A 24,717-nucleotide genomic window follows, 5' to 3' on the forward strand; every position below is an offset into this window, starting at 1 on the left:
AGCACTTTTATGTTTCTCACTTCTGTCTATCTATCTATCTATGTATATTCAGTATGAGTTACAATATTTATATCTATGCAAATTTTTAAAAGTTGTGCATGTTTATGGACTAAATATAAGTGTGGAAGTTACAAAAACAGAGTAGTGCAGCCGAAGAAGGGATGTAAAATGCTTCTTTTTTCTGTCATAGTGCTACATAAAACTCAAAGATGGTTCTCTGGTACTGGGACAATATTAGTGATTAATTAAAGAGACAGACACTTAACCACGTTTGAGGGTTTTTTTGAATGTTGTATTTTAGAGGGCTTTTCATACTTTGGATATCTAAGAGCTCTAAAAATCTTGGTGGCAGTATTTGATTGTGGTTTTTTAATTCATTCTGTTATTGATATTTTATTTTCTTTTCCTTTTAGTAAGGCCAATCAAATTAACTACAGCCCTTAGCAAAATTTCTTTTGTATCGAACTGTATGTGTGATTGTTCCCGTCACTTATCTTCATCATCAGAGTGGATTTTAGCACTGCGTTTTGTAGTTCTCCACCAGTTCTCTCCCGCGTTCCTTTCCCTCTGGTCTCTGCATACGATGAGAATTGCTAATCTCTGTGGTGTTCTGATCTTCATTAGTTCATCTGTTTGCAAAATTAAGGCTGTGTGATGGGTTTGAAATGAAAATGGGGCCTGGAATTAATAAGCTACACATTTTTCATAGTGCTAGTACACCTCAGCCTGTTGGTCTCTAATATTCTTCACTGTAATCATTCAGTCTTGTCTAAATGAAGAATAGAAATTCCCATGGACATGAATCAACTGTTTACACTTGTTCCAACTTCTTGTTTAGTTTTAATTTTGAAAATAGTGCTTGAAGACTTTAGAAACATTGCTCGGAGTCATGTTTGGAGCTCTCACTAACACAGTCTAGCAGATTTAGCTGTGGGGATGGTTTTTCCAGACACACACATCAACAGATGCTCTCCTTGGATTGCTGCAGCGGAGCAGCGGCCATCACCATTGACTGAGTGTCACAGCTCAGATTGGATATTAGGAAGAATTTCTTCACGGAAAGGGTTGTCAGGCATTGGAACAGGCTGCCCAGGGCAGTGGTGGAGTCACCATCCCTGAAGGGGTTTAAAAGACTTGTAGATGAGGTTCTTAAGGACATGGTTTAGTGCCAGAGTTGGGTTATAGTTAGACTTGATGATGTTAACCATCTCTTCCAACCAAAATAATTCTGTGATTCCAGACATATATCTGGAGTTAGGTCTGCAAGGACATGGCAGGAGTCTGGTGTTACAGTATCTAGTATATATGCCTGCACACATGTACAGGTCATTTTGTGGCTATTACAAAACTGAGTAAATTCTTTCTTCCCTCGACCTTCTGTTTGCTGTCTGGTGACTTCTGCTATCTCTCTTCATTATATCACACCTACGTGTGATGAGGCAAATGCATTTGTTTTAACTCTTTGTCAGGAATTTCAGCCTGAGCATTTTCAAGTGTGCAAGTGCATTCTCTGGCAGCTCAAGCCAAATAAATGGTTGTGTAATGGAGTTATTCACATAAAAATGCAATATTCCTAAAAGAATTAGGGGAAAAAAAGAGTTTTCTTAGCAGTGTTTGTGTAATTTTAAATTTTTCCACCCCGGTCTTTTAATCTGTTCTTTTTTGTTGGTTATTTGAAGTGTTTGTTTTAGTGAAGGCAAGTCTTGTCTTTAGGAACAAAGAATGTAGATCGTATTTTAAGATGAAAGATTACATTTAGGAAAGCAGGTACTATGAAGATTACTGGTCACATCAGACCAACTCTACATAGTGAGCATAAGCTTTGGATTCACACGAGAAAATAAATTACAGTCATAGAATTATAGAAACATAGAATATCTATTTGGAATGGACCACAGGATCATCTGGCCCAACCTTTCTTGGCAAAACCACAGCCTAGACAAGATGGCCCAGTACCCAGTCCAGCTGAACCTTGAAAGTGTCCAATGTTGGTAAATCTGCCACTTCCCTGGATTTTTTTTTTTGCTTCAGTATCTAGCATTCTCCCTCAAAAGACAGTTCAATATTCCTTCATTTTGGGGTGTGTGTGTCCCAGGTGGCTCCAAGCAGATGCCTTTGATGAGCATCCCTACGTTCTGCTGCCTAATGGTGAAGGTGGAGAGGCTGATCCTGCACTGAGGTGTTGCTTGCCATGGAAGAACAGGGTGCAACTCCAGTTATGGCATTTCGTGTGCTTAGTTATTAAGCTAGTTTCAGGTTCATAATATTTATTGTATCATGGACAGTTTATTGTTTGATGGGTTTATCATTTAAGGGAAGGATGGGTTTCTGTAGGCACGGAAATGTCAACACAGGCATTCTTGTCTTAGCCAAGGCCAGGCATAGGCATGTTGTTTAATCATTGTCTTTATAAGACCAGGAAGTTTTTGGAAGAGCAGCTGGAAAATTTCCTTTTGGAAAGATTTATGCAGACAGTGTCAGAGACAAATAGGCTTTCAGGGAAGATTCTCATGTAAGGCAGGTTTGTGCAATCACTGCCCATAATAACAGGCATGTGCCTTGACACTTCATAGCGGCTCACAGTTCACTTCCAGTTAGTACAGCAAGACTTCCAGGAACCGTAATTTATGTGAAGTGCTACCTCTGGGACCAAACCGGCAAAAATTCTCTTTAATGGCATGAAGGTGGAAAATATCCAACAATTTTCTGCCCTTCCAAAGCCATGATGTGCAGTCCTATACTACTCCTTTTGTGTGCTGGACTGAGGGGTTGGCAAGAGCAGCATCTTCTGGATGACAGAACCTCCTTCTTCCTCGTTTTAATAAACATTTTGCATCTTCATCACTACAAGTACCAAGCACCTTATGTGCTCTCCAAACAAGCACCAGGCAGCACAGCCTGGGTTTTAGCCACTACTCTTCTGCAGAATATAACAAAATCTCTTCTGGGATGATGCTTCACAGCATGATATTTTCTGCTTGGCTGGTATTTGAGTCAGGTTCTCTTGGCATTCAGTTATCACAGTACACTAGTACAAATCCTGCCATGCTTGTGTTTGGCTTTGCCACCTCGTGATGTTTCATACCTCCAGACAGTCGATCACACCTCACCTTGGAAGGCACACGGGCTTTTCTGTTGGCAGACGTACGGGACCGATCTGGATGAAAAGAAACATGTTGCTTCCCCTGTACTGATTCAATTTTAAACTCCCTGCCCTACCATAGCACGGGCGACAGTCACCCCAAGGTTGGAAATAGGTGATGGATGTGGATGGTTGATGCTCTCCAGTGGGGAGACGTATTGGCCTCTCTGCTCATGGAACCCAACACCATTCTACTTGCCCAGCATGAGCCAAAGCCAACGTTTTGGCTCTCTCACTTTTTGGATATGGTTGGTGTGAAGATCATCAGACAGGGAGCCTAGAGGATTTGGCCAAGATCAAACAATGTCTGCTTACATTCCAGTTTTCCCCTGCTTTTTGTCCACTTAATTGCCCCCAGCACTACATCTCCTTGAACTAAAACACTTCCTAGCAGTGATTAACCACAACTGCTGGTGCTCTGCCCTTCAGAATAGCTACAGCCATTTAGTTTGGCATTGGTGAGGCTCAGTGATTGAAGGAAACACTAAGCACTGGGGATGAGGCTTCTGTCAGCAACCTTTCTGTGAAGTTCTGGTGAATATTCATGAGAAATCAAAGCACCATTTGGCTTACTCAGGAGGAAAGCAGCTGTGAAGTTCTGGGGGAAGGCATTTATTCCTGTATAAAGTCTGCCCCAAGCTTGTCTCCAGACAGGCGTTATAAGCTGTCATATAATTGTAGAATGTGATTTTTGTTTTTATTCTGTGACAGGCAGCTCATGCTTACAGACCTAGAAGATGAACAGAAATGAGAAGGTTTCATGACAAAGGCTTTTTACACCTCAAATGCCACTTTAGGAGCATTCAGAGCATCTGATACAGGAATGGGAGCCAGAATAAGATGTGAGAAAAGTATCCTAAGGAACTATCACAGGATACTTGTCCTGTACCTGGAATCTTGGCAGTCTTAGAGCCTGGCTGATCTTACATTGCTGTTCTTGCATTTCTGAGAAGGCTGGAAAATACTGTTTCTGGGATAGTGACCTTTCTTTGTCCAAAGGTGGGCGTTTTTATAGTCTCAATATCTCATTCTTAAGTGCTCTAGACAAAGCCATCATTAAATACACGAAACTAGGACACTTTTCTCATAAATTTCATGTTTATTCAGTTTGAATTTCCTATCTCCTTTTAGTGCACAGTCACTCAGTCTCCTGAGATCCTGCAGTTCTTCAAATCTGACCATTCTCTTTACTGTTCTGGAAACTTTAATTTTATAACTGGACTTTATCACCTTGTTATTTTTGTCACCTTCCAGGTGACTTGTGAACATTATCTTGTAGAGCTTCCAGCCTGGAGCAGTGCTGTGGGACTTGGTGATGCCTAATGGGGAACCAGATTTGGCCCCCATCATAGGTGCTTACTTGGATCTGTCACTGTCATCTTTCCTGAGTCTTCCCTCATGACTTCCTGAACGGCTCTTGCGATTTTCATGTTTTTCCATGTTTGTATTTTGTTTTAATTTCCATGTGCTTTAAGATATTCCTCTTCAGAGCAAGCACAAGCCAAAAGATGTCCTACATACACCATGGCCTGGTGTGGGAAATGTTTTATTTGCATCATCTTTGCATCAGTCCACACATTCATTCCTCATTCTGGTGTACCTGGACTTACAGAAGTTTTTATTCAGTATATGATACAGCCTTGATAACGTGTTTTCCTGGGGCAGTATGGACTTTTTTTTAGTGCAGGAAACAACTCAATCTGATAATTGTACAGTTTTTCTGCCCCCTGTAATGACAAGACTCCTTTGGAGACTAAAGGCTGAGCAGAAACTTCCTTTTATCAGTATGGTCCTATTTTTAGCTCCTGGATACTCTTTTCTGATTACTATTTATGCACAGCCTTGTTGATGTTTATCAGGTTTACTAAGAATAAGGGTCATATCTTTCCATTCAACCTTTCTGTTCCAACAAGCATGATCAGCTGGACCTCATCCTTTGACCATGGTGGGTATTGCAAATCCATTATCTTTTTTTATGAATAGTATTCATATATTTGGGTGTATATCTCCACACTTGATGTTATCTACACAAAAATTAAGATATAATCTTTATATCAGAGATCCTAAGAGGACCTTGCCTATATTGGAATCTTCTAAATGTTACCCGTGGAGGATCTGTCTGCTTCTGGTGCATCTTGTGGGTACAGTCCATTCAATCTGACTTGAAGGATTGTGCTACTGCCTTGAGTAGCGTCCCTGTAATGCCGTATTATGGCATTTTGAGGCACAAGCCTCCAAGGCAGACGCTCTGAATTGGTGGCATTTCCCTTCAAAGTGAGGTTACCTGCACTTAATAATCTCTGACACGAGAGCTATTTATTAACTGCTTGTTAATTGCCGAGAGTAGAATTTTTCAATCATTCAAAGATACAATACTACTGTTTCTTCAAGCTCTGTTACTCATCCATTCTCCACAACGGATCTTTAATTGACATCCGTCAAAGCCCTGCTTCAGTTCTTTGCAAAGCTGGCATGCTGTCTATTTTCTTTTTATATGCTTTCCAGTAGTCACGCCCGGGCCAGTTAATTCTCACACTGAGTACAGAAAATAAAATGTCTTAGCTCAGTAGCATTTCTCAGTGCAAATTTTTGGTTGCCCCCCTCTGTCTGGGACAGAATTCCCGAATGTTCTCTCTGCAAAGCTAATGCCTCTTCACATCCCCACTGTTCCGCATTGTCAGATTCCCTTCTCCCCAGTTTGTCAGCTTCCTAACTGACCATTTTTAGACTTCCATCTTAATTAGCTTCATTACTGTCCTAACAGTAGGGCATGACGTTATTTTTTGTGCGTCTTCCTTACATTCCAACCCCTCCAAAGCTAATGTACCAGGGAGGAAACCCAAGAGCACACAGGGAACCTCCCACAGCAGCAGAAGGATTTTGTAACTAAAAAAATGGGCACTTTGCCATAGTATCAGTAATGATATAAATTTATCTTCCTCAGGCGTAATGCTGAGGGACTCTTCCTCTCTGTTAAATTGAATTACTATACCCCTTGTAAAACAGTAACATTTGCGTTTCGTTAACAAGATTTTGAAGATAGAATAAAGTAATCGTGGGGGCTGTAAAGATCTAATGTATAGATAACTAGGTGGCTGCAAATATAAAATTTACAGGTTTGTAGTGAATATTTTACAAATGCATTTACATCCCCAGATAGGGGAATAAGGAAATATTAGCCAAAAAAAAAAAAAATCATTTCTTATTTTTTTTTTCTGAAACATGGAATTAAATAATGCATGTTTTATGGGGTTAGATACACATTTTTCCATAAGAGTTTGACATGCAAATGCACCATGTTGGCTTCATTTTGGTGTTTACCCAGCACCCGCTGGAACTGTTCTTTGTAATATGATTTTAGTTTTAGATTTAGATACGACCAGCTAATTATATATGTATGGTTTTTATTTTCTGCTGTATTATAATATTTATAACTGTCACGTTTCTTATGATGTAGCTAATGGTTTTCTTCCTAAGTGGAGGTATTTCTTTGCAAATTCATGTCACATACAATGCTAATCGAGTTTGCTTCAGTTAGACTAATTGACAGCCACTTACTTCCAGATATTACTTTATTGATGCAAAGATTTCATTCAGACTTCATCCGAAAAACATGGGGATGTCAAGTGAAGGCAACCTTTCTTTTTGCACAATTTACTTTGAATTGTGTTATTAAAATTAAGACTAAAGACTCTTCTCTGAGATCGTAGAACGCAAGTTGCATCAACGTTGAAATAACATTTTAAAAGTCTGTGGATTCTTGAAAAGTGATTTTGTCTTTATAGGAAAGAAGGGGACATAAGAAAAACTATAAAGCCAAAATACTGTTCATCCAATAGTGAATTAGCACAACCCCTTTAGATTAGCTGGCACTTAATCACATCTTCTGTGACTTTATATCAGATGCACAGTAATGCAAAAACTGCCTGTTGGCTGGTGTTGAGGAAGCAGCAGGAATAAAAACAAACCTGCTTACCTATCTTATGCAAGGAAAAGAGTACTGTAATAAAAAACACAAGTATTGCAAGCTGTGATCTTGCCAGCGGCCTTTACTAATTGTGTTTCGCAGCACGTATTCTGATCTAATTCCTTGTACAAGGTAAAGGGTAAATGAAGGTAATGCTTTTTAGAAATGTCTCAGAAACTGCATCAATCCATATAAAGCTGAAATCAGAAGTTATGTACCTGTTAAAATAGAAAAAAACCCAAACTATTTCAGCATCTTCATCAGCACTTTTTAAGCAATTGGATGAGCTGTGTCCTGTGGGCTCTGGGCTGGTCTGCTCTCGGTGCTCACTGTTCCCCGCGTGTTTCTGTGCTGTGTCAGTGATGGGGACACACTAAAGAGTTTGTCTGCATCAGAATAAAAGAAGAGGCTTGTTCTGCACTTGGTACTTTGTCAGCAGCTCTTATAGAAAGAGGAATTGCGTGTTTGCTGGTGAAACCGTGATTATTATTTGCACTGTGGTGGATGTGGCAAATTAAAACCACCATCTGATTTAGGAGTTTAACATACAATTACGCTTTTCAGTTTTTAACTTCTTTGAATTACAAGAGCAATGGCCAGCTTGGAAAGTATTATCTCCAGTTCATAGGAATACTTTTGTCTTCTCAATCCACAAAATTTGATTGTGGATTTCTATTCAGAATGAAGCAAATTTGATTTAAAACTTTCTTTTGACTTCAGCTTTGGAGCAGAACTTTAAATGCTCAAAACCTTGTGGATCCTGTCAGTCTTATGAAATAAATAAAATGGAAGAACAAATCCTATGCTTCTCGCTATTTGTCAGTTAGCTGCAAGGAAATAAAATCTTGGGTTTGCTTTACAATTTTTGATGGTTCTAGTGACGCACTTATTCTGAAATTGAAAAATTACATGTGTCAAATCGTTTAAGCAGTGTAACTCACTTTTGCTAAAGTCAGGCTTAAGGTATATCAATTTCTTAGTTCTGGAAAAAAAGCATTTTAATCATATGAGGAGAGAATATGCAAAAAGCGTTGGTCTGTTTGCGCAAAGCTGAAGCCCTGCATTTTATCAACATGTCACAGAACAGCTGCGGTTTGATGTGTTGGGTTCAGCATTCAGCATGACAGCTCTTGAGCTGATGATAAAGTTTGGATACTCTTTGCATGTGTAATTGCCTAAAATCTCTGTCACACTATATAAGCAAAAATAATGAGCTGATTGGAGATTATGTGGGGATACCAGCCACAATGTGCAGTTCCAGAGACCCTCGGTCTTTTTGTTGGTTTTGGACTTGCTTGCATGTCATTTGTTTTTATTTTATATAAGTATATTATTCCGTTTTTCAGTGTGAGGTAATTTTATATTTATATATAAGGACATAAGTATAATGTGTTTTAAAAGGTCGGTGCTGTTTCTCTCCTAATTATGAATATACTGAAAATATGTAGTTTCATTTTAAGACTTTGAAGGATAGATTGGTTATTCATTGAGTCTCTTCAACGGGTTGCAAAATGCAGATTTGTTTCGAGCAGTCATAACCACCGCATTAGCTTCAGAAATGAACCCGTGGGGAAAAGGCGCCTCAAGTAAGATGAAGCAGTGGGAAAACATGTTTTATAACAGTCTGTGAATCCATACACTGTAATCCACGTTCTGTATCTTCCAAAATAATGGGTCACAGTTGGGGTTTTTCCTTTTGCAAACAGATACTTGGACATACAGTTATTCTTTTATAAAGCAGACTGAGAAGAAAAATACTTGAAGATAACTGCTCTGAAAAGAATCGAAATACACTTCTGTGTGAGCTGTCATATTATCTGGGGAGCCTCATGTGGGTCAGAGCCAACTGTAGGCTGGAGGGATCAACACCTTGTGTCTTGCTGCCTGTGATCCACACAGAAGAATTATAATTTAACATTAGGGTAGACAAAAAATATTACTACAAGGAAGAGGAGAGCATACATAGCAGAGGGGACGTGGAGGAGGGATGCCATGCATATTTACATCTCTCCTGTATTTCTTTGCAAGTGTTGGGACAAATTCTTTTTCCTGTTTACATGAAAGCAGGAGTGATTTTGGAAGGAAGGCGAGGTGCTGGTAGTCAGGAGACCACTGCTTTTCCCAAGACTTACAGGGTGACATTTAGCAAGTAATCTCTTCTTTTCCCCTCTAAATGTAAAATGAGAATAACAGTATTTCCATGCAGCGCAGGGATGCTGTGAGGTTTATAAAACAAAATGTTAAAGTGATGGGGGATACACAAGGTAGTGGTAGTTAGTGCAAACTACACGAGATTTCTGTAGTTGGGAAGAGGTGGGATTATGGCCTCATATCTTTCTGAAGTGGCTGGTTTTAGAAAGGGACGGAAGCTTTCTGAAAGCAAAGTGCAAGTTCTGCAAATATAACAGCATTGCAACAGATGTTTGGGGGGTTTATGAGAATTTTTAATGATGGTGTTTCATTTTAAGATACTACTCATGTGGAACAATATCTGGATCCCACCACTCTAGTGATGGGAATAAATAAACAAAAAGACAACCAGTGTCCTGATACCTGATCACAAATGGGTAGAAAAATAAGTAATGCGTAACTCTTTTTTGGTTTAAAGTGCATCAATGATGCTTGTATTTTAAGTCTGGGCAGTTATCTGCTTTGTTGATCTGGTTAAATATAATAAATAACAGTCTTCTCCTCAAACACTATTTTGATACTGAAAAGATGTCATAAATGGTTTAAAAAAAAAGGAGAGGAAGAAAGGGAGGATGAAGCAATGATTACATGGGAATGCATTTGTTATAGTCAGTCGGCTGTCAGCATTTGCAGATGTGAAGGGTTTTGTTTGTTTGTTTTGCTCAAACTACAATACGAGGTGTGTGACATTAGTGGGTGCTGAGCGGTGGGTTGGAGTGTTTTGCAGAAGTGGGAGCATGATGATGGCATCAGGTGGTGACAGTGATTCCTCTGTTAGATGCAGGAAAAACATGAAGAAAACATCTTCATATCCTTTAATATAAGAAGCAATTTATTTTTCTTTCCTTAGCAACCCTAGAAACAAGCTATCTCATTGAGTAAGGAACATGATACAGTTCTGTTTTACAGATATTATGTGGAACAATGAAGTATATTTTTTCTAGCTGTGGAGATTATATTTTTTATAATTGAAAATATTTTTTCAATTTTCTAGTGTTCTCTAAGTCGCGATTTTCAAAGTGGGTTTAAATTAGACTCCGTATGCAGATTTTAATTACAGTATAAACAAGTTCTGTAATAAAATCTATTTTAGCAAAAGTTTTGGTTTTTTTTTTTTTGAAAAGCGTAATGTCTTCTCATTTTCCTCTAATATGTTTGAGATAAAGACAAAGACTTTTGTGCCCAGTATGAATATATCTATCTATCAGGATGAAATATTCAATGGTCAGTATTGCCATCTGATTAAAACTGAATGAAATAATGCCCTTTGGGGAAAAGAAACTGATTGATTTATAGCACTAGGTCATGTCATGTACTGCGTATTCATATTGTCTAGAACATATATTGCTAATAGCAACTACAGTGGGCTCAAAATTAAATTATCCTACAAAATTACGACCTGCATTTTACCTGCAAGAAACTGCAGTGTACAGAGCTGACAAAGATAATTTACTTCTACATTATCCCCCAAAAAAGTGTTCCTTTAAGCACCACTGCCTACCTCTGGTATTAAGCTGTTCAAAATTTTTCTGGAAGTAATTTTCCTTAATTATTTTTTATTGCAAAAGTAACTCCATATTTTATTGATTCATCTTGAAAACTGTAATGATCTACTACTTGGTGTCTTTGTGGGTAAATGTTTAACTGTCCTTATTTTTGTGCAATGATGGTTTACCAAGTTTATAATACGTGCGTCAGGCAGTCTGAGGAAGGTGGAAGCTTGTAGACTTTTGCTTTTGATGGAAAGTGGTTACACGAGGCAAGTGTTAGAGCCTTATGGAGCCACCTCGTTTTCCCCATTCTCTCAGTCCACTTGTGTGATGGGAGACGCCTATTGTGGCTGAATTATGCTTTAATTTTAACAGTGGATGGCTTAACTGCTTTGAAGTAAATAACTGGGCTTGATTTACAGTCTCAGCTGATTTATAAGAAGCTTTTGAACGTGCAGATAAAAAAAAATAAATAGGCTGTTAAGCTATGTACCTCTATAAATCTGTCCTTATTGTTCAAGATGTATGCAGGCTACTGGGACCCCATTACAAGTTTACAATCACTGGGCAATGTGTTTGAAACTCAGTAATACAGGAATTAGAAACTTTATGGTTTTCAACTCTTCCTACTGGTTTCTGACATGAGATTGATGTCAGAAAAATCCCTCCTTACAAAAATCTTAACACTCAGGATTAAAAGATAGGGTCATTCATAAGGCCCTTATTTCATTGTTTCACACTGTTTCCTTCTTTGTTTAATCTGTTGTCATCCCAGCTGTGACTCAAGGCCCGGTAACAGAAAATTTCATTCATTTTACTAATTCCAGAAACTCAGGTGGTAGATGCATCGTGTGGTAGAATCATTACCATGAGTAAAAGACAAAATACGCTAAAAAAATTAGGACCAGATCTTGCTACCCTGCTTTAAAACTCCTGGAAAAGGCACAGACCCAAGCATACCTGGGGTCCACCATCATCAGCTTTCCTCTGAACGCCCTGTAAATTTTTTTAGGAGAAGAAGATGTGGGGTTTTTTTAATTATTATTGATCTATAGATCCCAAGGTTCTCAGTGGGAGGAAGAAGTTCATCCTTAAATCTCCATTTCTCTTGTAGTACCTGCTCAATGTCCAATCTCAGCCGAGGTACTATAGCATCTCTGGCTTAAAAACATCCTGCTGCCTGTAGTAACACAGCTCATAACAGCCTAAGAAACTAAGCCATGAAAAACCTGAAAAAGTCTCCCTAAGGTTGTATTTTGAGCTGAGCAGCAGACTTAGTTGGCTGTCTGCTGAGCAGAGCTTTAGAGGCCCCAGAACCAGCCTGTGTGACCAGATCTTATCATCAGTGCTGACATAATCAATTCATAGATGTGGGGACTGGCAGGGATCTTGTAGGCCAGACTGTGTCATGGTCTTTGTGGAGTCGTTTGAAGTGTATGGAACTGCTCTTTTCAGAAGTTCCTAAATGGCGTGATGTTTCAGATGGATCTTTTCTTCTCCTTCTCCTTCTCCTTCTCCTTCTCCTTCTCCTTCTCCTTCTCCTTCTCCTTCTCCTTCTCCTTCTCCTTCTCCTTCTCCTTCTCCTTCTCCTTCTCCTTCTCCTTTTCTCCTCTTCTCCATAAGCTGGATGCATCCAATTGAAGGATAAAAATCTGTCTTTAAACAGAACAATGAATACCCATAAAGGATAAATGTCTAGAAGAATTCTCTTCTGTTTGTAGTTGGAAGATGAATTCTTGTATCTCTGAGTGACTGGATAGAAAACGTCTTTGAGAGACTGGGTGTCTTCGTGAGCCCTCAGGATGCTTTCATTAAGTATTAATAATATTTAGATTAGGCTCATATTTTTGAAAACTCCTCAGCTTGGGGAAACTGCTATTGGTGAAATGTTCACAGTTACAGGTTTTTAAAGCAGTATCTTCTAACATCCTGTAGGGTTGGAAGAATACCAACTGTATTTTCGACAGTAACCCATTTTATGGAAATTTAGATTATGTTACTCAGCAAACAAGAGGAAAAGCTTTCTTTTCTTTTGAGGAACTTGAAGTCTGAATGCTTTAAAGTACTTATTTAAATTTAGTATGTTTTTGGTTTTCCATTATTCTCTTTACAAACAGTATCTGAGAAGGCTGTTTTAATTGAAAGTAATATAGGTATCTGAGTGTGAGTCATTTGGAAAAGATAGATGGATAGTTTTCATTTGATTTTCCACGTTTAAACATATGCAATAATCACTCAGGACACGGCTCTTTAAAGTTTAGACAGCAGTGCATTCAACATATGGAATGCTGACATTTTTAATAAAAATCATGTTTTATAAATGGCATTGCAGCCATAATTAAGGCAAATTGCTGTCAGTAGAAGAGGCACAGGAAAATCTATGGCTGCTTAACTTTTCCAGGCCACACTGTTAGTATCAGGTTGTCTGGGCTGCTAATTAGGACCATGACTCTCAGAAGTGACGCACAGCAAAGGCCGTACTGCTGCAGCATCTCAGAGCCTGGCACTTAAGCAAGTTTGACCCACTATTTACCTGGTCTCACTATTATTGGCTATTCTAGAAAAAAGCTGCTTGCTGCTGTTTGTCTTGTTATTCAAAACTTGGCTGTTTACTCAAGTGGAGGCAAAATGCCTATGCCCAAGCTGCTTGCTCTTGTTCTTAGGAATAAAATTAATTGTTTTCTTTGCAAATACATATTTTTTTCTTTTTAAACCCTAAATAGATAATAAAATAGACTAATCAGGACTGTCCATGCCTGGCACTTTTACCTCTTACCTATCTTACACAATCCCCAAAGCCTCACCGACTAAAATCTCAGCTTTCCACCAAAAAATTAAAGAAGCTTTCTAGTCATACAGAAGTAAAGTGCCTATGTAGGGAAAAAATACAACTTCAAGATTGAGAAAACTTAGGGAAAAACAGTACGTCTCCACTATATTATCCTATTTTTACTTATTTTTTGTGAAATCCCATTTTTCCTTTCTGTCTCACCTCTTTTGACTCAGCAAGAAGCAGGAGCTGCTTTCTTGGCCAAAATACAGAGAAGCAAACTCTTATTTACTGCAGGCTGGTTTGTGAACGCGATCCCTGGAGACAAACACTTCCATTACAGGTTGAGGAGTAAGCGGGTGTGAACATGCCCAGGAGATGTGCAGATCTGTTCTCCTGGCCTCTGCAGGCAGAGGGACCAGAAGGTGACATGTCCTGACACGGGGCACTTGGGCAGTGCCACATTTGTCCTCTTGTATCGTGCTGCCGGTGGGGACTTTCCTAACACCTTCCATGTGTTAGGATGCTCGTGACGGAAGAGTGAAGCTCCTGAAAGTTTTATTACAATGATCCTCTCTTGCTTCTCCAAAGCGTTTATTCCCCCAGCATATGGCCAACTGTTGCACAATCCTCAAAACCACTGTGCTGGTGTAATCAAATAAATTAAGCAAGTGACTCTCAGCGGACCTGACTGCCTGTGACGACGCTGAGCTGCTCTTTGCAAAGTGGAAATATTTCTATAAAATAAACACTTGATGATTTGATGCAGTAAAAGGAGAAAACACTTCAAGGTTTCGAGGCTGAAATCATGGGGTATCAGGGCACCACTTTGTAAATCATTTCCATTTCTCTCAGCTCCCCAAGGAAGCCCAGAAGACATTCTGTGTGGAGGTCTGGATGTTGTAGTTATTCAGAAGAGATGTATATGGGCTATGGAAGAAAAATTAGTACCCAAAGAGCGAGAACGAGTCATGGTTCTGATTTCTGATACTAATTGTCGATGGAATTGTTGGTCCTTGAATCTTGAGTGGATTTCCAAGTCCATTTGCTCATTGCAATCATGTTCAGTGCAAGGAAAGTTTTAAGCATGTAAGGCACGAGAAGCTTAAGTTATTTCCCTTAAAATAGAGAGAGGTTTTTTCTTTCTTTCATTATTAACTAGAAGCATATGGAGAGTGCACTGAGCATTTTTAGTTTTAATTATATTTCATCCGAAATTATTCTCCAGTTCACTCAGAAGTTTCTAAAAAAGACTCCAGCTACCTTGAGTTTCACCGCGTAGTCTGTTTAGATAATTTCTCACATTAAAAACAAGGGATGCTTTTACTGAAGTGGATAAATGGAGAAAGCTTGCTATTTTTTCTGTTTCTAATATTTCTTCAATATCTGGAAGAAAGGAAATCTGTTAATATAATGTTGATTTTCATAGGCAGTGCATGTGCTGAATCCTCGATTGTAACAGTAGTATAAACAAGAATTTGGCACTGCTTGTCCCTCTCTTCTGTGAACTGAAATCTTATTGCAAGTCTTGATTTGAAGTTGAAATAAATATAGTGATGCTTACAGTACAAGATAGGTGTTTGAAAATTAAAGTGAAAGAAAGCAGTCATACAAAATGGCACTGATTTTTATAGGCTATGTTTTAGCCACAAGACATATGTTTCCAGTATCCTTTGAAGGTTTATCCACCCTCATATAAAATTTATATTTTCTCTAAAAGTATAATAATATTTGTATGCTTAAAGAAATAGAAAAAGTATGCTTCTAGCCACACTTTTGCTAGTCCCCGTGGTCTACATGATGTCATTAGCTACAGGAGAATTTAGGCTATATGATATCTTAACTATTCTTTATGAAGTCCTTAAGAGGAAATCCTAGTTTTGAGAAAGTAATAAAGGAGAGATGATCACATTTGGCAGAAATGCTCCAAGGAAACTGTTATTAAAATAGGAAAAACCTTCAAGAATATATACGAGATAGCTCAGAATAAATATATGTTTTCAAGGGGAGTCATAGAGACTTCAGAGACTTCAGAAAGTGTGTGAATGAAAGAAAAAAGAGATTAATTACTTTAGAGATGTAAGTGGAGTAGACATCTATACATACTGGGTTTTAATATATGAATCCAGAAATAGGCATGAAATGAATTCAGTAACTTCTTGAGTACAATAATATATATTTTAGAAGTCCCCAGTGCAACCAAACCCTTATCTCTGTGGTATACAGTGCATTCCATTGTGTGATAACTGGAGAGCCATTCAGAACAGCTTAATGAAGAGCTGCTAGTGAAACCATGGAGATTAAAAATTTGATTCATAAAAACTGTTATCTGCTAGCTAAGTGTATTTTTTTCACGTAGAATATAATTTTATGGAGGAGTAGACTTAAACAATTCTTTATAAACTACTTCTCTTGTGAGAAATGGGATGTGTCCAATTCACTGCAGAGCACACGGTGCAAGGTAGACAAAACTCAAGCCAGATCAATGGTATCTACCAGTACACAACGTGTTTGCAACTGTTAACTGCAAATGCTACTGTGGGTTAATTGTCCAGGCTAATTACAAGATTACAGTGAGGTACAGCCCCAGAAGGTCTATTTTTGCAAGAAGTGTTCTTTGCATCTTTTCACGTGGTAGCTTGTGAGGAAAGATGTGAATTAATGTGCCTCATTTTCTGGAAGTGTGATTAAGCCTGCTATGCTTTGTAGTGACCAGCTTTACAAGGAACCACTGTACTGAGCCTCCTCTTGCCAACAGCCTCTGCCCTTCCCAAATACAACCTACCTGTGAATGGCAATCAGGCAAATAGGAGTTAAGAGCTATCAGTGCTTTTTGAAGCCTTTGACACAACGGTCATGGCGTGAAATCACTTCTCAATGTCTCACTTTTGCTGAGCAACCTCAGTTTTAACTGTTTGATGCAAATGATTATCTCTAATATGCTCTTCAACTGTTCTTGTTTTCCTTATAAAATAACCTGTTTAGTGCCATTTCTTGTGATCTCTTAATGAATAACTAAGGAAAAAAAAAATTAATGCAAGTATTGTTATGTCAACAGATCTAATAATCCCTATGTGTCATGCCTTTCAGGTATATATTGCATTTATATAAAAATAGGTACTTTTCCCACAGGTAAAGAACAAACCAGGACCCTCTTCCAGCGGGTCTCTACTTAAGCTTGTTCCCTTTCCTGCACTTCCCAATGTGTAGCAGATTTCCAGAGCTCTCACTGCAGGAATTTAATTACTGGTTTCATTTCTACGTTTATTTAAAATTGAATCCCTTTTGCAACTTCCATTCTTTATGAATAATATTTTGAGCGATGCTTTTCTTCCATGGAAGCCCGTTTTCCATTTTCAAAGGGCTCATTGAATCAGTGAGCTGTAAATGTTTGATTTCATTAATCTGACTGAAAATGGAAAGCAGACACATTGAAAATGCTTGAACTGATTTCCAGAGAGACAGAGTTTTTTCTGATACATTTTTAAAAAGACATCCTGTATTTTGTTTGGATGATGAAGAAAACCTCATTTTCCTGCTTGTTTATTGTCTAGAAACCATTAGTGCTTTCATATGGCTCATAGTGCACCTGACATTGACCTCTTCGGGAGGTTGGACATTGGACTAAATGGAGTATTTCTTTATCCTGGCGCAGCGTATCTTTGTAATAGGAGCTATTTGAAAAGAAGAGGCATAATATTCACTTTGAATTAAAAGGAAAATAAGTAGTGGAAGGGGAGAAACCTGGGACAGAGGAGACAGCAGTGAACTGTGTAATAGCAATAGCTCTTAGCTATTCCTGATGTGTTATGGAGTAAATCTTGTTTATGATACCTGCGCTTTGAAGGGTGACGCATGAGTCTCGATGTCTGTTTTAAGTATTTAACAAATGCATGAGCCCTCAGTTATTTTAAAAAACTTGAATGACTTCAATGACCCCATTTTTTTTCTGAATCAGTTTTACTTTGCTTGCAGTTCTGAATCAGGTTTAGTTTACTTAGTTCTTTAATTAGGTTTACTTTACTTACAGTTCTGAATCAGGTTTACTTTACTTACAGTTCTTTAATTAGGTTTACTTTACTTACAGTTCTGAATCAGGTTTACTTTACAGGTTTTTTTCTGAATCAGGAACGTGGAAGAAAAACCCTAAAAATGCAAATTCTGAAGCATGATAGAAATACAGAAAACTGAAAGTAACCAAAAAAACCCTACTATGTGAAGTATCACATCTGGCTTCTCTCATCATGAAAGAATTGCAACTCATGTTAGGAGTATTTTGAAACCACTGTAATACAATGAATACATATTGAAAAATATTTAACATTGAAAACATTTGACATGAAATATTGCAACAGAAATTGAGTTATTCTTTCTTTAAGAATCTTTAATTCTGTCTTTCAGGGTGGTATCACGACACTTCTGTCAAAAAGAATAGGAATTAAAGAAATCTTAGTTAAATTAAGTTGATAAACTTATGTTCTTTGCACTTCTTTATACTTTTGCTCACTGTAACTGTAAGACTGTGTATGGCCAGGTGGGTTGACTTATAATAAAAATGCAGGGTATAGAAGACAATAACAAAAAGGGGCTCCAGGGTCCCACAGCAAAAAGAACGGACTGTTTTAGAAGAGCTGTGTTACGTAGTTGTGAAGCTACCTTAGCATCATGAGAAGGAAAACTCCCATTATCATTGTAAGAAAAGCCTCTATATAAAGTATCACAGAGACAGGTACTTCAGTGCTGCTTATTGTGGCAGTTGAGTCAGAAATCAAATTTTCCAGAACTATGAGAAAAAAAGTAATTTAAATATAAATGAATGCGTGCACATGTGTGTTTTTTCTATTACATACAGTGGTTTTGGACATGCATATCTACACAGAGTTTTAAACATTTCTGTGAAGTGTTTATTACATGGTTTTAGTCCCTGTAAACATAGCTAATAAACTTTTATGAGCTTTATCCATATAGCATCCCCATAGTGTGACAGGCATCCCAGAGCAGGAACTGCAGAGGCTGTGGTCCCCCCACCATCTGCCACCCCCAGCTCACAGACGCCCCAACATCCAGTGATGCTGCTTCGGAATATACAACTTAAATAGTTCACAGTGACAGTATAGGTTCCAGTATAGGTTGGGAAATTACATATTAGAGAGCAGTGTAGAGGAAAGGGACCTGGGCGTACTGGTGGACAACAGGATGACCATGAGCCAGCACTGTGCCCTTGTGGCCAGGAAGGCCAATGGCATCCTGGGGTGTATTAGAAGGGGGGTGGCTAGTAGATCGAGAGAGGTCCTCCTTCCCCTCTACTCTGTCCTGGTGAGACCACATCTGGAATATTGTGTCCAGTTCTGGGCCCCTCAGTTCCAGAAGGACAGGGAACTGCTGGAGAGAGTCCAGCGTAGGGCAACAAAGATGATTAAGGGAGTGGAGCACCTCCCTTATGAAGAAAGGCTGAAGGAGCTGGGGCTCTTTAGTTTGGAGAAGAGGAGACTGAGGGGGAACCTCATTAATGTTTATAAATATATGAAGGGTGAGTGCCATGAGGATGGAGCCAGGCTCTTCTCGGTGGCAAACAATGATAGGACAAGGGGTAATGGGATCAAGCTGGAAGACAAGAGGTTCCGCTTAAATTTGAGAAAAAACTTCTTCTCAGTGAGGGTGACAGAGCCTGGCCCAGGCTGCCCAGGGAGGTTGTGGAGTCTCCTTCTCTGCAGACATTCAAACCCGCCTGGACATGTTCCTGTGCGACCTCACCTGGGCGTTCCTGCTCCAGCAGGGGGATTGGACTAGATGATCTTTTGAGGTCACTTCCAATCCCAAACATACTGTGATACTGTGATTTAAGAGAACCACAAACAAATGTGTATCATTCATGCCCTTGAAGTTGCAATCGGACTTCTGTACTTAAAAAGGGAAAATTCCCTCCAACCAGTATTATCGTGTTGAGAATTGGATTCCTTATTTTGTAGCACATTATACATATAAAACCAGCTTCAGCTCTTTAACTGGGTAGTGCATCTGCTTGGTGAAGCAGCTCGCAGGTCAGTTATTTGTATTACAATTCAACTTCTGCGATTTTGTTGTTCTTTCGTTTTTTGGCAGACGTGCAGCAAATAGCAATTGATTGGATCACCGGGAATTTTTACTTTGTGGATCACGTCAGTGACAGGATCTTCGTTTGCAGCCAGAACGGATCAGTGTGCATTACCCTCATCGAGCTGGATCTTAACAACCCTAAGGCCATAGCTGTTGATCCAACATCAGGGTAAGATTATTTATCTGCATTAGGATTTATTTTATATGATGTGTGCTTGTCTGTGACTCCATATTATACATCTGCTTCATTCAAGTGATCAAAAAACTGCTTTTTCAGGGCTGAATTGAGTTGTTTGCATAGTCTCCATAACAAAACAGTAACTGGTAATGAACTTGTGGTGACCAGTTAACTATATTAATTGCAACATGTGCCTTGTAACTTCTCAAAATGGAACCAGAAATGAAAAAAACACAATTTTATCCTTACTTGTCGTAAGGTTTTCTTTTGCCTCTGTTTTTCTGTAAGCTGTGGAAAAGGAACTTCTGAGGTGTTTTGTTATTCTGTGTCCCCTCAGTTGCAGGAGCATTGGAAATGGCTTTAACAAGTTTAATTACACAAAAAAAGAGGAAGAATTTTTACTCTGCCTTAGAGGGTCAGCTATAATGGCCAAATTACACTGTATTTGCATTTTCTTTTCCATATATACATTCAGTGTCACTTGGGAATAAAGCCTTGCTTAAAATACAGGGTACTAAAACTCTACATTCTGTAACAGCCACCAGCTGGGAAAAGTCTTCAAGCGAATGATGAAGTTAAAACTTAATTAAATAGGAACAGGAATAGGATCAAGTTAATTTAAAATCTAGATTTTGGTGAGGATTTTGAACGGGGTTTTTATCTTGTTTTCGTTAGTGTGTAAGCAGTTTAGACTGAAATGCCTAGTGGAAACTGCCATAAGCCCCTTCTCAAAAAATACAAAAATATTTACCGTAGAACAGCTTGCCATCCATATGTGGACTTTTGTCACTCTTTATTTAAAGCCTGGTTGAATATTAAGATGCATTATCACTATGACTTTAATTCTGACAAGAACAGCTTGCATGTAAAGTTTACAAGAAGTTTTATAATGTGATTCTTGAATATAGCTGTATTTCTGTCTGCAGCAGATGGCAAGCTTAACTTGATCTGACTGAAGAGTTGTTTTAAAAGGAAAATAAGAATTCTTGCATAAATTGATTTTCTGCAAGCTCTGATCTGAAACAACTTGAAGCTTTCAAGCTTGCCAACAGCAGCCTTTTTTTCTATGCCTCTGCTTGTGTATTCTTTGCTGGATTTACTAGATGAATCCAAAGCTTGTCATGAGCAAATCTTCTCTGTTGGGGATGGAGGAGTTTACCCAACCCTTGATTCCCTGGGGGGAGGTAGAACAGAAAAAGAGAGGTTGGTTTTCCTTCGGTTGGGATCTGCTGCCTACAAACTGTTCTCATTCAGACAGTCGCTGTTTCCAGTGCGTCTGTGAGAGGAACAGTGTCTGGTTTAGTGGAGCTCTAAGTGCAGGAGAGACCACGAGTGCTTATGGTATTTCAGAGTGTGATTCTTCACAGCAATACCAATTTATTTCAGGATTGAAATTGTTCTCAGAATGCGTGCTTTGCATTTCATCAGTTACTTCTTTACTGGGTTTATTGGCAGTTTTATTAATTATCTGACATACGTTGTTTTGTTAAAAGGATATCTAGCATACATTTGAACTGATAAGCCCCCCCTTATATATTAGTTCTTCTTGTTTGTGCCTGGGTTGTAGTACAGAATGCAAACAGATAATCAAAACACATTCTGGCTGCTTCAAAATGGTTTGTTCTTCTTTTTTTTTGGTGTTGTGTTTTGTTTTGGTTTTTTACTGTTTCTTGCTGATACTAGTTGAGACATATTTCTAAGTCAAAGTATGATATTGTTTTCTAGGTAACTTGCTGGTTTTATGTTATTTAAAGAATCACAAAAAACAATTGGACTCTTAAAAAAAGACCCTTAATTGGACTCTTAAAAAAGACCCTTAAGATATTAAGGGTCTTTTCCAGCTGAAACAGTTCTATGACTCTGTGATCTGTATAAAGAAAATGTTGCCAGTTGAGCACTGATTGAGTTGCATAAAAGTCAGTGTGCAATGCTTCTTAAGTAGCTTAAGTCAGTGATGTTTGTATACTGTAAGCATATGATTATAAATCACATTTTGAATTTTGTTGTGGTTTTAGTTTTGTTTGGTTGGCTGGATTTTGTTTGGTTTTTTTTGGGGGGGGGGGGGTGGTGATTGGTTGTTTTTTCTTAGGGTTTTGTTTTGTTGGTTTGTTTTTTGTTTGTTGTTGTTGTTAATATAAATATGAAACCCAGACTGCTCTTGGAGGTTTTATCTCCTATAAGAATTACATATTCAGGCATTAAATGTAATTACGTTGTAAGGTATTTGCTCCTGTCATGTGTGTTGCTGTCGTAGTATGTTCCTCAGCCCCAGCGTTCTCCAAGCTGAAGTTACAGTCTCCCAGAGTAGACCATTCCCTGTGCTACGGAATTCTGAGCTTGATCACAAGTCCTCACATCTATGATAAAGTTCCTGTAGGAGCACAGGGTCAAGCCCTGTTATTCTTGCATGTTCATGTCTCTGCTGTTATACGTTTAGTTCTTCTGTGAACCAGAACTTCTGCATTTATCAATAGAACAACTAAAGCACCGGTGGAAAATTCTTAATTCTCAATGGTTCCCCTCGCTGCACTCAGGAATATATTTTGAGTGTGATTAATTTTACATCTCTGTGCCTGCAAGTTTTATTAGGTGTTTAGTGGTGATGTTTTATGTTTTCTTCTATGAGCTGACAACGGAATGTGAATGACTAAGTTTATTTCGTATCATACAATGAACAGAAGAACTTTTGTTATGTTTTTAAAACTGAACTTTAAATTGAGCGGAGAAAGATTCTGCTATTCAAAACCTGCTTGATCAAGCATGCTTTTTATGTTTCTAATCTTATAATGTTACTTTGGTTTAGGATTTCAGCACTTTTATCAATCTGACCTGAGTTTCAATTTTTAAGTATTCCAGACTATGTCTAATAGAAGCTCACCTTAAAATCAGTGAAAAAATCAAACTCACATCCGCTGCAAAAAAATAACTAATCATTTGCCTAGTTAGAGGTCTTGCAGTACTAATCCTCATTCCTTACATCAAATAGTTTTCAGTGAGGAGGAGCCCAGTGTAAGTATTGGAGCTGTGGTAGGGAGTCATTGCCAGCAGGACTAACTATGTCTCCTCTGATCCTTTGAGTACTTCAGAGTCCAGACGTGTTAGCAAAGCATCTATTGAAGATAAAGCTAGAACAGTGTTAGTAGGAAGTAAAATGTCAATCGGAAACAGAGGGAGATTAAATAGTTTTGCCATAATATATTACCTATCAAATCCCTTTGAAGTGAGATGTTTGGCTTCACATGTCTGCATTTCATTGTTTTGATAAATTTTTGTATGGGACTTCTTTTCTCCAGTGGTCAAGAAGCAGAATGTATTACTCCTACTGGTCCTTGAAACTGGTGTAAAATTGATGACGGCGCTGAGGACTGTTACAGGAAACAAATACGGGCTGAGTTAGAATGATTTTCTCTCTGCTGTGCTTATGGGGAATGACTTTTTAAAGGATTCCAACTAGTTTGGCAACCAGCACGCATATTCATGAGACTTTGATCATCGTACATATATAATAGGGAAGGTAATACATTTAAAACTCACAGGAGGATAGATCTGCCACAAACCAGCTAAATGTCCATAGACAAAGCATTTTATTTTCTTTATGTCTCCGCATCCTCTTGTATTTACTAGGGAGCATAAAATGTGTGTTGTTTAAGTTATCTGATACTTGGATGCGTTCAGGAACATTAGAAATTGATGTTGTAGAATGCAGTGCTAACTCTATACATCTGCATATTTATATTGTAAATATCTATACTTAATTACCTCCAGTGTTGAAGGTAAATTGTTGCCTTCCACTGCACCACAGTGGGAATGGAGAACGTATAGTGACATTGTACAAAGGAAAAATGCGTGGCAGTAGGGAGATACTGTGGTTCCCTCCCAACAGGAGCACTGGAAATGTTCAATCCTGACCGTGCTGCTTAGACATCTTCCGTGCATTGAGTAATATTAATATCAGAGTGTCTTAATTTCTCCTGGAAGCCATTTTCCAGTTTCTTGGGGAACACCAGGAAGCAAGGAAAGACAGGAACAGCAGGTAGGGCTGTTGACTCAGGGCTGCTCCTGGTTCCTGTGATGTGTGACCTGGAATGATGGCTCTGATCCCGGTTGGGCTGCCGATCGTAATTCTCTACTGCATTTCATAGGCTTATGGAAAGAGATGAATTTTAAGGTGTTTGTAACGCAGAGGGTACTGAACTAGAACCCACTTCAAAAATTCTTCCAAACGTAAGGAGAAGTGGAGAGAAAGGGTGCGTAGAGCAGGATTATAAAAAGGATGCACAGAGCAAAGGGAGGATGCGCGGAGAAGAGGGCAGAGAAGTCCTGGAGCGAGGAGATGGGTTGGACATGTCCTCCCTGTATCACCAGCCAGGCCAGGATGGGGAGAAAAGGAGGAAGGAGAGAAGAATTGGAGAAGGTGCCCAATTAGAGGCTGAAGTCGTCGAAACAGGAGCTTGTAACTACCATTGAAAGTTGTATTAGTAACAATGGGGAGAAAAGACTTCCTGCTAAAGAGGTTTGTAAAAGGAGCAAGCTCACACTTTCATACTGCAACAGTGTGTGTCATGTAAATATTTGAATAAATCTTTTAATCGGCTTTTCTTTCTACTATGTTATAGAAATTTAAAAAGAAAGGAAAAACACAAGCTCTGCTTTTTCCTTTCACACAATACTTGTAAAAGCGTACAGGAAGAGATTGTGGTATGAAAATGTTAAAAGAACAATATCTGTTAATGTGTTATGGTGTTATGTACCATTTCTCGGTAATGTTAATAAGATGGGGGAAAAAAAGGCGTCAACTGCACAACAGCAAAAAAAGTACAAAATTTTATATTGCATTTTAAGTCTGTAATAACAGACAGTTGATCCCTTTCTGATCCACAGAGG

The 24,717-nt window shown here is 38.6% G+C and overlaps 1 protein-coding gene across 9 annotated transcripts in view; it reads left to right on the forward strand.

The window, feature by feature from the left end:
* LRP1B (LDL receptor related protein 1B) overlaps positions 1-24,717 on the forward strand; it is a 687,728-nt gene that overhangs the window by 356,970 nt on the left and 306,041 nt on the right. For all 9 annotated transcript variants that reach the window (XM_065070319.1, XM_065070313.1, XM_065070311.1 and 6 more), the window contains one exon: positions 19,662-19,824. In XM_065070319.1, coding sequence (XP_064926391.1) covers positions 19,662-19,824 — 163 coding nt within the window. The remainder of the gene's footprint in view (positions 1-19,661; positions 19,825-24,717) is intronic.

The sequence above is a fragment of the Columba livia genome, chromosome 7 (genome assembly GCF_036013475.1).
Source record: "Columba livia isolate bColLiv1 breed racing homer chromosome 7, bColLiv1.pat.W.v2, whole genome shotgun sequence".
In the NCBI taxonomy this organism is placed as follows: Eukaryota; Metazoa; Chordata; class Aves; order Columbiformes; family Columbidae; genus Columba; species Columba livia.